At 37.4% G+C, this 13,022-nt stretch overlaps 1 protein-coding gene across 5 annotated transcripts in view; it reads left to right on the top strand.

The window, feature by feature from the left end:
• Window positions 1-13,022, top strand: part of Ano3 (anoctamin 3) — a 285,933-nt gene that overhangs the window by 238,905 nt on the left and 34,006 nt on the right. For all 5 annotated transcript variants that reach the window (XM_029536331.1, XM_029536329.1, XM_029536330.1 and 2 more), the window contains 3 exons: window positions 5,820-5,902; window positions 6,303-6,443; window positions 6,678-6,842. In XM_029536331.1, coding sequence (XP_029392191.1) covers window positions 5,820-5,902; window positions 6,303-6,443; window positions 6,678-6,842 — 389 coding nt within the window. The remainder of the gene's footprint in view (window positions 1-5,819; window positions 5,903-6,302; window positions 6,444-6,677; window positions 6,843-13,022) is intronic.

The raw sequence follows: 13,022 nt of genomic DNA, 5'->3' as shown, positions 1-13,022 counted from the left end.
GTTGCCACACCTCCCCACTCCCTGGGGCCTCAAGTCTCTCCAGGAATAGGGGCTCTTCTCCCACTGAAGTCATACAGGGAGTCCTCTGCTATATATGTGTTTGATGCCTCAGACCAGCTCGGGCATGCTGCCTGGTTGGTGGCTCAGTATCTGAGAGATCTCAGGGGTCTGGGTTAGTTAAGACTGCTGGGCTTCCTATGGGGTTGTCCTCCTCCTCAACCTCTTCCAATATTTCCCTAATTCAACCACAGCGGTCCCCAACTTCAGTCAGTGGTTGGATTGAATATAAGGATCAGCTTCTGTCTCAGTCAGCTGCTTGTTGAGTCTCTCAGAGGACAGCCTTGCTAGGCTCCTGTCTATAAGCACACTGTAACATCAGTAATAGTGTCAGGCCTCAGAGCCTCTCTTTGAGATGGATCCCAAGATGGTCATTGGGCCACCTTTCCCTCAGTCTCTTCTCCATTTTTGTCCCTGCAGTTCTTTTAGACAGAAACAGTTAGTTCTGGGTCAGAATTTTTGACTGTGGGATAGAAGCCCCATCCCTCCACTTGAAGCCCTGTCTTTCTACTGGAGGTGGACTTTACAAGTTCCCTTTCCACACTGTTGGGAATTTTATCTAAAGTCCCTCCCTTTTGGTCCTGAGAGTCTCTCACATCCCAGGTCTCTGGTAATTTCTAAAGGGTCCTCCTACATCCTACCCCCTTGAGGTTGCATATTTCCACTCATTCTGCTGGCTCCCATGTCTTCTATCCTGTCTCCCCACCCCCATACCTGATCCTTTCCTTTTTCCTCTGACCTGCCCCTCTCCCACCCAGATCCCTCTGCCTCCTGTGATTATTTTCTTCTCCCTCCCAAGTGGAATTGAAGCATCCTCGCTTGGGCCCTTCTGCTTGTTAACCTTTTTCAGTTCTGTGGATTTTATTCTATGTATTCTGTAACTTTTTGGCTAATACCCACTTATTAGAGATCACATCATTTTGGGTCTGAATTACCTCACTCAGGATGATATTTTCTAGTTACATCCATTTGCCTGCTAAACTCCTGATGTCCTTGTTCCTAATAGCTGAATAGTATTCCATGTGTAAATGAACCACATTTTCTGTATCCATTCTCAGTTTGTGGGAGATGTGGGTTGTTTCCAGCTTCTGTCTATTATAAATAAGGCCCACTGTGAACATAGTGGAGTAGGTGTCCCTGGGATATCATGAGACATTTTTTGGTTATATGCTCAAAAGTGGTATATCTGGGTCTTCAGGTAGATCTATTTCCAATTTTCTGAGGAATCTCTAGATTCATTTCCAGAGAGGTTGTACCAGTTTGCAGTCCCACAAAAAAAAGTGAGGGGGAAGAGCCTTCAATCTCATTGGCATGAAGGAGCTTAAGGGGGCTGCAACCCTGTAGGTGCAACAACAATATGAACTAACCAGTACCCCCTGAGCTCGTGTCTCTAGCTGCATATGTAGCAGAAGATGGCCTAGTCGGCCATCACTGGGAATAGAGGCCCCTTGGTCTTGCAAACTTTATATGACCCAGCACAGGGGAAGGACAGGGCCAAGTAGTGAGAGTGGGTGTGGGTGTGGGTGCGGGTGTGGGTGTGGGTGTGGGTAGGGGAGCAGGGGCAGGGGGTGTATAGGGAACTTTCAGGATAGCATTTGAAATGTAAATAAAGAAAATAATAATAATTAAAAAATGAAAACAAATAAATACATTTGTAAAAGATTTAAAAAAAAAAAAAAGTGGGAAAGAACCTTTGATCTCATTGGCATGAAGAGAAATTTCCTAAATAGAACACCAATATCTCAGGCTCTAAGATCAAGAATTGATAAACAGAATCTCGTGAATCTGAAAATCTTCTGTAAGGCAAAAGACACAAATACAAATTAACAACTTACAGACTGGCAAAAAAAATCTTCACTAACCACACATCTGATAGAGGACTAACATCCAAAATATATAAAGAACTCACAAAGCTAACCTCCAAAAAAACAAACAACCCAATCAAAAATGGAATATAGAGCTAAACAGAGAATTTACATCAGAGGACTCTCAAATGGCTTAGAAGCACTTTGAAGAAATGTTCAAAGTCATAATTCATCAGAGAAATACAAATCAAAATGACTGTGAGATTCCACCCTACACCAATCAGAATGGCAAAGATCAAAAAATCAAGTGTGAGGATGTGGGTACTTCTTTTTAAAATAATTTTGTAATTTGTGTCTTAGTTTTATATAGCACCATCCCCAGCTCCTCCTAGAGCCACCATCTTAAAGTACCCACTCAACTTAAAGTACAGTTTAACCCATTAAATACAGTTTGTGGAGATCACACAGTCTCTGGTGTGTGACTTTCCCTGGCGTGTGCTCAACTTATCATGGGCCACACTCTTAACAAAAACTGACTCTCATTCTCCTAGCATCTCTACATGGCCAACAGCTTCTTAGTTAAGGATGGGTGCCTCTCATGTCCCTGTAGGCTTGGGTTCTGGAACACTGGCTAGAGCCAGCAAAGGAATAAAAAAGGACATACACAAAGACACTCCTTCAAGGAATCTGGGATCAGGTGGGATTCTATACTCACTATCACCACAACCCAGATACCCATGTATATTAGGCACAGTACAAATGGAAGGGATAGTTAGTCTCTGGACATCTTTGTAGATCTTTGAGCATCTCGGGCTGTAAACATCTAGGAAGATGAACCTATAAATGTTGTTCTTTCACACAGTGAGCAGTAATTTATCAAACCTTATACTTCGATTCCCTAGGAAAGCTTTGCCATCTCTCTTGAGCCTATTTATATTGGTAATGTCTTTGTCAGTTTCTCATGGGCCAGTTCGTCTCAGAGTCCTCAACTGGCCTGGCGATGTCAAAATATACATACACTTAGGGCTTCACTAACTCAGGGCTTCTTCCACTCCCTACAGCTGCCCATCTCTGCTCTTCATGCTGAACTTTGGTCTTGGCTTACACCTGCTAAAGTCTTGTGCATCCTATCTCAACTGATATGAATTCATATGTGCAACTGCCTTGATGTGCCCAAGATCATGGTTTCTTTGTAGTCATCAACTTCCTATGGCTCTTGCAAGCTTTCTGCCCATTTTTTTGCCATAGTCCTTGAACCTTAGGAGGAGAAGCTGTGATATAGATATCCTTGTTAGGGCTGAGGATTCCATACTCTTATTCTCTAAACTTGATCAGTTGTAGGACTCCTTATCAGCCTCTATTTACTGTAAAAGGAACTTTTCTGATGAGGGCTGAAAGGTGCACTAATATATTGGTATAATGATAAGTTGTTGGGAGTTGGTTTGATACTATAACCATTTAGAAGGTTAATAATAGTAGGCTTTCAAATAAAGCCTGTAACATGTCTAGTCCCAGGTTCTTAGACAAACAGTGGTTTTTTTTTTTGTTTTGTTTGTTTTGTTTTGTTAACTCATTTTTTTTTCAAGTGATGAACAAAACAAACAAAACAAAACAAAACAAAAACCCAAAAAACCCAAAACTCCAGAGTTAAGAAAAGACAAGTGTTCTAAAACTGTTGTTTGTTTCTGAGATCAATTCATATTATGCAATCCTGGCTAGCCTAGAATTCAGTGTGTTGAAGAGGCTGGTCTAGAATTCACAGAGATGTGCCTGCCTGTACCTCCCAGTGCTGGGGGCGGTTAGTGTGCTCCATCATTCTCAGTCCTAAAACTGCCTTTAAGAGTAAAACTTACAAACATCAAAATCTATAAATTAAGGAGAGTATGAGCTTATATAAGCACAACTTTTATTAAAAAATATGGTATATCCATAATTTCAGGTGATTGCCAAAGCAATGAGTATGATAATTTTTTAAACAATTTTTATTAGATATTTTCTTCATTTACATTTCAAATGCTATCCCGAAAGTTCCCTATACCCTCCCCCTGCCCTGCTCCCCTACCCACCCACTCCTGCTTCCTGGCCCTGGCATTCCCCTGTACTGGGGCATATAATCTTTGAAAGACCAAGGGCCTCTCCTCCGAATGATGGTCGACTAGGCCATCTTCCACTAAAGTGGTTTTCTTTTTGTTTTTTGTTTGTTTGTTTGTTTTTTAATTAATAAGTTAGGCAGCTATTTCTAAGTAATAAAATTTATCCTTGCTTTATGCTGGTATACTAAATTATTCTGGAAGCTTTTTAAAATTATTTTTTTTAAAAAATGAGATTATGGATTTGTTTGAGATCTCAAATATATGATATGCATGAAACGAATATGTCTCAGTGAGAATGAACTCTTAAAACACAACCCAATTGAATACCTAGTTCAATGAAAATGCCATCCTGTCTAGACGCAGAAGGTGTAGCCCAGATTCAAGGTGTGTGCCACCACACCTTTAATCCCAGATGACCTTGAACTCGGAGATCTCCCTGTCTTAATCTTCTAGAATCAATAGCCACTGTGTCACAAGATCTCCACACCAAGATCCAGATCAGAAACTTCTATCTCCCAGCCTCCAGATTAGGTTCACTGGTGAGCCTTCCAATTCTGGATTGTAGTTCATTCCAAATATAGTCAAGTTGACAGCCAGGAATAGCCACTAAGTATCTGTTTTTGTTTTTTGAAGATTATGGCTTTGAAACTGCAATCATTCAGATCACTTTTATTTTACTTAGATTTTGTGTTAGATTCCTCTTTTTCAAGTATATACTGTTAAGGAAAGTTAAGAGGCAGTCCTCTGCCTCATTGAACTGTAAGCCTCGACTACGACTGATGTTAATTAGTATGAGATTGTCTATATTAAAAATGTAAAATGGTTTTGGCTAGAAATCATGGCATAGTATCATTCTCTCTCCCTCTCCCCCTCTCTCTTTTTCTCCCATCCGTCTCCATCCCATGTCTCTCGTGTCTCGAATTCCTCTGTTGGTAACAGTGATTGTAGTCTGATATTGTAAAGAACAATCCAGTGCTGAAAAAGTCTCTCTTGTCTTTTAATCAATGAAGTCCAGTGATGTTGCCTCTTTTATCCATTTCTAATCCTTTAGGACCTTGCAGGAAATCAGCATATAGTATTTATGGTAGGTCCAAAAATGGCAGGAAGAACCTGCAGAATGCAGTGGCCAAACTTGCTCAGTGAAGAGCACCAGCCCTGGCTCTTCCACTGTTGTGTACTATGACTGCAGACACACACATGAAGCACCTTTGTTTGAGTGATCATAATTTTCATTATCTTCTTGACAATTTTAAGAGAATTATCTTTTAAATAAAATCAATGACACATGAAAGGACACTATCAATCTTAAAATGGGATTAAAATGTTAGGTAAATTAACTGCATATGGTATTGCATTACTATTGTATATTCAAACTTTTAATTATAAAAGTAAATCAAATAAAAAATTCAATAGCTCATCCTTCCCCACCTTGTACTTTATCTCTTCTCTCCCTCTGCTTCTCTCAGGTCTTGGATGAGTAGTATCAGGTTTTGATTATCTTTGGTAGATGAGAACTTAGAGTTTTGAGGTAATTTTAAATAATGAAAAAAGCAACAGAATTTATTGCTCTAGTCTTGACCTTTTATTCTAGCATCATTTTTGATATACAATGCTAACAAAAGTCTCATCAATTGTAGTGTTAAAAATTGCCTTCCTTTAGACATGCATAAAGACAGATTATATAAAGACCAAAAAAAAGATGATTTAAATACAAATTCCAATATTTATTTATTAACAAATCGCTTTAAACAATTTAATTAAATGTATGATAAAATATACTTGCCTGAAGAAAAGCAATGTGGTGTGTTTGAGATGGAGAATTTTTATTACTCTAGTATTAATCATTATCATTATTATTTTATAGCCACAGTCTTTCTTGAGTTTTGGAAAAGGAGAAGAAGCATACTGACTTACACTTGGGACCTTATTGAATGGGAAGAAGAGGAGGTAAGATATTAGGGAAGTAGAAGTTAAGAAATTTGGGGGAGTCTATAAATCTTAGAGCTCTGTTACTACTCAATGCAGTAACGTCAAACTAGAAGAAGATTCTCATCCTTACATCATACTGACAAGATTCCTTACTTTATGAAGATAATAGGGGTGAAACATACATTGTTTAAACCATTTCTATAATGTTTTCTAAAAGTGTATCCGTAGTCAATTGCCCTAGTTAAAATATACCCAGAGGTTTAATTGAGATGTAAGTAGTATTGTTCTTTGGAATGTTGCATCTTTGTGCAAACAACACAACAGCAGGATGAAGTCAAGGGTCTGTATAAATTCTCAAAAGATTTTTTTATTTTAATTTGTGGACTTGGTATTTAGATAACCTTAGTTTCTCCCATAGGAAACACTTCGCCCCCAGTTTGAAGCTAAATATTACAGGATGGAGGTAATAAACCCCATCACAGGGAAGCCCGAGCCTCATCAGCCTTCATCCGACAAAGTCACGCGACTTCTTGTGTCTGTCTCAGGAATCTTCTTCATGGTAAAATATGATCATCAGCGTTTTGAGAATGATGCCAGATTCTGGGGTTAGAAGTATATTCTAGCACACCAACTCATTTTGTTATCCTAAAAATGCAAAAGAAAATGACTGTTTCCATTGTTATTTTAATATATATATATATATATATATATCACTTTAATATATATCATTTAATATACGTGGATTGCTTCTCATTTGTTAGTAACACAACCTGTTTGCTCTCTCACTTTGCAGATCTCCTTGGTCATCACAGCAGTATTCGCAGTTGTAGTGTACCGTCTGGTAGTCATGGAACAGTTTGCATCATTCAAGTGGAATTTCGTCAAACAGCACTGGCAGTTTGCTACATCTGGTGCTGCTGTCTGTATCAATTTCATAATCATCATGCTGCTGAATCTTGTAAGTGTTTATGGAATTATTTTTCATAGGCAGACAGTCAGAAATGACTATATTTCCCTAGTACTGAAGAGAGAGAGAGAGAGAGAGAGAGAGAGAGAGAGAGAGAGAGAGAATATATAAGTATTTCTGTTCCGAACAACTCATTTTAACAAGAAGTATTTCATTCAGCTCGTTTTATGCACTGGAATACTAATTGACTGGTAGATTATTTTCTTTTAGAGATAGTGTCTCACTACCTAGTTCTGGCTGGCCTGGAACTCATGATGTAGAACAGGCTGAATTCAAACTCAGAGGGCTCCACTTGCCTCTGTGTGCTGAGTGTTGGGATTAAAGGCATGTGCCACCACAACAGGCCTGCAATATTTTTTTTTGAACAAAAATGATGCCAAATGTACTGTCTTTCTTTTCCAGTGCATTTATAGTGCTAGTTAGTTGTAACTTTAATTTCACTATTTGGCACATGGTAGAGACAGTGATATGCACTTTTTAAATAAGCAAGGTATTGTTTGTATTAGAGAACTATGCAAATAAATTCAGTCATCCAATAAGAGAATTTGTTGGAATGACACAAGAAAATGTACTTCAGAGTAAAGCCCAGTTGTTTGTGACCCCTTCATTTTCTCTGGAAAGCATATTCTTTCTTTCTCTCTCTCTCTCTCTCTCTCTCTCTCTCTCTCTCTCTCTCTCTCTCTCTCTCTCCCTCTCTCTTTCTCTCATGTGTTTAGGGAGAAAGTTAAGTACTTGTTAGTATGTGTTGCTGTCATGAGCATAGCTGTGTCAAGGACCCTATTGCCTTAGACCCAACAAAAATAGCAAAGCCTCCTCCTTGTCAAGCTCAGAGAAATAGAAAAGTATTCTCTCCTGATCCAAATGCAAATGTTGATAGCGTGTACAAAAACATGTCCACCAAATCTTTCTCCCCAAAGATGCTTATAGCCTGAAGGCTGTTATAGAGATTGCTCCTACTGAGGTCAGTTGAACCTGACTCCCTGTTTAATTGTATGTAATGGACATCTTAAGTTTCCAGGATGCTGTAGTTTGACCAACTGAGAGCCCAGTCCATTAGACAGCAGCTTTTCTTCCCATGAGACAGCATGTCCGTCTTTTCTTCATGCCCTTTCCACCCCAGTTAGGTCAATCTTTGAAGGATCTAGAACGTTATCTTCTTTGGCTCTACATGATTATTCTGTCTGGTTACTATGTGATAATTTATAAAAGGAACATTTCTTTGTTTAAAAAAACCCCACATATGTGTATTGACCTGTAGTTTAAATGCCTATGCATGACATAATCATATGCACCTGGGCTAGATCTTGCACAGCAGCAAGAGCTGCTGGCATTCAAAAGTAATTTTCTCCCAATGTGTAAGTCACTAATAGCAAATTAAAGATAGTATCCGTTTTTTTTTTTTTATTTTTTATCAATGTCATAAGGTAGATGCTACGTCAAATATATAAATAAAAACACTGGGATTCAAACAAATATATTGCCTTAAATATCTAACTATCATCCTTCTATCTATCTATCTATCTATCTATCTATCTATCTATCTATCTATGTCCCTATCACTCTCCCACACTCTCATTCTCACACAGACATAGAGATAAACTGTTAATACAAGTATATTTTTATCATAAGGTAATATTTATAAATAGCTTAGAAATAAAAAATAATAGTATTATGTCAGGGAATATGCATTTGTGTTCAAATATTCCTAATATTGTGATATATTTTACCAGGAATGACTGCGACCATTTTCTTTTAGTTAAAAATAGTCGAAAAAGAAAATAAGAGAAAAATGAATAACCACTATGATAAATGAGCATATTTTACTTCCAGGCCAAAAAGTTACTACTTTTAAAATAAATCCCACTATTCCATTTCAGTTTATTCTATAAAAAGAGAATACTATTTATATATATTATCCCCCAAACAGGCCGTAACTTTATTTCTGTGCCTAGATCATATAATATTCAATAAACATTGAAAGAACAGAATCTTAGATAATGTACAGTTCTGAAGATTAATATAGAATTTAATCAATGAGATACCAATAACCCTGATTTTAAAATATATCTACTTATATATTAGATATTAGAGCAAAATTAAGGTATAAAGCTAAACACTATCAAATTTCTCCACAGAAAGTAAAACTGTTGGTGATTTTCCTCTATGTCAACACTGTCTGATATTAACGTTTTGAATTTTCTGGATTATCAACAATAAGCTTATAGCCCACTTAAAACTAGTAAAAAGACAAACTTATACTTTAATTTCTGTTACTGTAATTCAAGAAAATCATCAATGATGCAATCCAAGTTTGTAAATATCACAGTAAGTTTAGCATAGCAAAACTGGGGAAAAATTAAAGTCCATGAAAGAATGTTAATTCATATTATGTACAATACAAAAATTCATAAACCTACTTAAATACTATATCAATAATAAGACATAAATTGTAGTTACTTAGAAATATAAAATTTTGCTTGATACATACACCTAGATACATGTCCCGTTCTAAGCAACATTTATCCTCAGCTAAGCTTTCCCTTTCCCCACCCCTTGACCCTAGTAGACCAATCTTTAAATAAGTTCCCACTGATGCAGCAGATTCTAGTTTCACTTCTGTACTTATCTCTCATTTCTTTCTCTTTTTTTAAATGGGTTATTTTATTTATTTACGTTTCAAATGTTATCCCCCTTCCTGGTTTGGCCTCCCCAAACTCCCTTTCCTATACCCCTTGCCCCCTGCTTCTATGAGGTTGCTCCCCTACCAACCCACCCATTTCTGCCTCACCATCCTAGCATTCCCCTACTTTGGGGAAACTAATAGCCACAGGACCAAGGGCCTCCCCTCCCATTGATGCCAGATTAGGCCATCCTGAGCTACATAAGAAGCTGGAGCCATGGGTCCTTCCATGTGTACTCTTTGGTTGGAGGTTTAGTCCCTGGAGCTCTGGGGATTCTGGTTGGTTAATAACGTTGTTCTTCCTATGGGGTTGCAAAGCCCTTCAACTTCTTTGGTCCTTCCCTAATTCCTCCATTGAAGTACCCATGCTCAGTCCAATTGTTGGCTATAAGCATCCACATCTATATTGGTCAGGTTCTGGCTGTCCCAGGGTACAGCTATACCAGACTCCTGTCAGCAAGTGCTTCTTGGTACCAGCAATAGTGTCTGGGATTGGTGTCTGAAGATGGGATGGAGTCCTAGGTGGTGCAGTCTCTGGATGGCCTTCCCTTTATTCTCTGTTACATTCTTTGTCCTTGAATTACCTTTAGTCAGGAACAATTCTGGGTTAATATTTTTGAGATGGGAACTCTCTATCCTGAGTTCCCACCATTGGCTAGAATCACAAGTGACTCTCACACCTGCAGTTTTCATTCTCTCCCATAAGCTTCAGAAGCAGGGACTGGGCAGATGATTCAATGAGTAAAATGTCGCCATGCAAATGTGTATCTGCATTTGGATCCCCAGAACCCAGTAAAGCAAGCCCACACCTCCACATACAAACATATGAATATCTCCTCTCTGTCTCTGTCTCTGTCTGTCTCTGTCTCTCTCTCTGTCTCTCTGTCTCTCTGTCTCTCTGTCTCTCTGTCTCTCTGTCTCTCTGTCTCTCTCTCTCTCTCTCTCACACACACACACACACACACACACACACACATATATACATACATACACACACATACACACTAACACACACACACACACATACACAGAGAGAGACATACAGACACACACACAAATGAAAAAGTGTAAAGCAATATTTTAAAGAAGATAAATCATTTAGATACAAAATTTTCTCACTAAGTATCTGCATTTGGTGGAGGCCTAATATATTTTTGTTTATAAAAAGCAAAGACTAAAGTCAATTACATGAGTTTCTTCTTGTAAAGACCTCTGAGAGTAGTTAAGGACAGAGCTAATTTAGCTATGAAACCACTCTGCTAACAGTCTCACAAGCTTACCACTTCGACTCAATGACTTGAAAGCACAAGTCTTTTCTTAATACTGCAAATCAAATACCCAGAGTTCCTAGGAGAACTCAGGCTGAACCAGCTTTCCATTTTCAGGTATCTCTGTATGTTGGGCATTTCTGCACTGATTTTCAGTGATTATTACACTACAAGTACTTCTTATCCCTTACAACTAACCGTGCAGATGATTTGTAAATGGAGTTAGCATAAACAAAGTAAATATACAGTCAACTGAACCAATGTAAAAATAATGTTATATTCTTCAGTCAGTATAAGTTAATAATGTGCTTCAGAAATTACATATTTTCTTCCTATCTAAAATGTTAAGGCACTTCAAAAATTAACAAACACTCTTGCCAAAGGACATTATAAAATATCAAATATTATGTTACCAAAATATTGATCTCACTCTCCAAATGTTACTTGTTATATTATTTTGAGGCCAAAGTCAATGTGTAGCTAAAAATGTGCTTATGAAACACTGAGCCTAAGTAAAGATATTCTATTATCTTAATTGGCTTTTCATTTCTAATCTGAACACATTAAGTTGTGAAGGGTAGGCATGGAAAAAAATTAAAATCAGCCAATCACTTCTCTTTAAATCAGTAGTCTTCCATGTTCTTTGGGAAATATAAGGTATTCCACAGCCATATGCTGTTCTGAAGTGGTTTCTTCTTCTTTTCTCTTTTATCCTATTTCAGATTACTTGTTGTAAACTTTGCTTCTGAATCTCTACTATTCAGGACCTCCTCAGCTTTGTCTATCTGCTATCTTAGTTCAGCAATAGACATCTAACAGCTTAATCTTCTTGAGTCTCTTCATCCACTTCTCTCAGTGGCCACCTAGAAGTTGAAAGGATCTGTGTAAATTGCACATTTCACTATTTTATTTCAGTTCCTCCTATGTGAATTACAAATTTATTAGCTTGGCAAAGGAGGTATTGTTTTATTCAAGCTAGTTTTCTTTTCTTTTGTTGAAAGCTATTCCTCCTTCCCTCTGTCCCTCCCTCTCTGCCAACCGCCCTCCCTCTCTTGTCTCCATTTCAGCATGAAGAACCACTTTCTCTGGCCCTGCACTTTGCTTATTCATACCCCTAGTTTCTTGGTGCACAGAGATTTCTCTGTCTGAAATGGCCTTTTTTTCTTTTGTCTCCTTGGAGAATATCTCTTCATCACTGAAAATAACAGTTAAGTATCATTTCCTCCATAAAGCTTTTTCTCAGTGCCATAAACAGAATAGAATTATCTCTTTGTTTTCATTCTTGTCGTTAGGTTCTTGGACTGCCTGCTTATTCTCATCCATAGAATGAGGAACTCAACACTAGAGGAATTCAACAATCTTTTGTCAACATTTTTTTTTCTGCTTCTCTTAACTTTATCCACTGTTAAAATGTTGAGTTCACTTAACTGAGACCATAGCTTCCTCTTCCTGCTGGTGTTCATTGGTATATTTTAGTCTGGGTCCCAGGTGTTTGTTTAATGCTCGAACAGCGTTTAAAACACATCCTTTGAGTAAATTTAAAGGTGTTTACTTTCCAACTGTTCTAGTATCTTGGATATTACATGACCAAGATAGTTTTTGTTACAAGAATTCTAATATTTGTATCTTTCAACTTAGCAGCATGCATTTTAATGTAAACTAAACCAAAGGCTGTACTTCCCTCCCCACAATACACAATTTGACAGAGGTATATCATGACATCTCTAAATAAATATTAAATTAAGGAGAAAAATAAATATATTCTACTGTAACTGAAATTTGAGCATAATTTTATTATGCTAATCTTGAAAATAATTTTTAAAATGTGTCCTATTCAAACTATGCATCCAATTACCTGAAGGAATTACTTTGTGGGGATAAGAAAGCTGTATTAAACCAAAACATTAAAAAAATCCTCTGTTGATTCTGATCCAGTCAGTCCCTAAAGAAGCATTAGAGAAATAACTAATTTGTGAGATATAAAATAATAATACTTATCCACAGCCAAGATGAGAATCATATCTTCAAAAAATAAATAGCAAATAATTCAAGCATAATTAAAAGTTTAATTTCTTGTTTTAACATCCATTGCCAAATTTATAATTAAAAATCTGGAAGGACAAAATTTTACCAGAGTTACTTGCTGGTTTCACACTTTTGTGACTTTGTTCTACCTACTCATGTTGCTATCAGTACTACAGCTACTATCATATCTGTGAATGT

Source organism: Mus pahari, chromosome 3, assembly GCF_900095145.1.
Source record: "Mus pahari chromosome 3, PAHARI_EIJ_v1.1, whole genome shotgun sequence".
NCBI lineage: Eukaryota > Metazoa > Chordata > Mammalia > Rodentia > Muridae > Mus > Mus pahari.
This window is presented reverse-complemented; position numbering and strand designations above follow the sequence as displayed.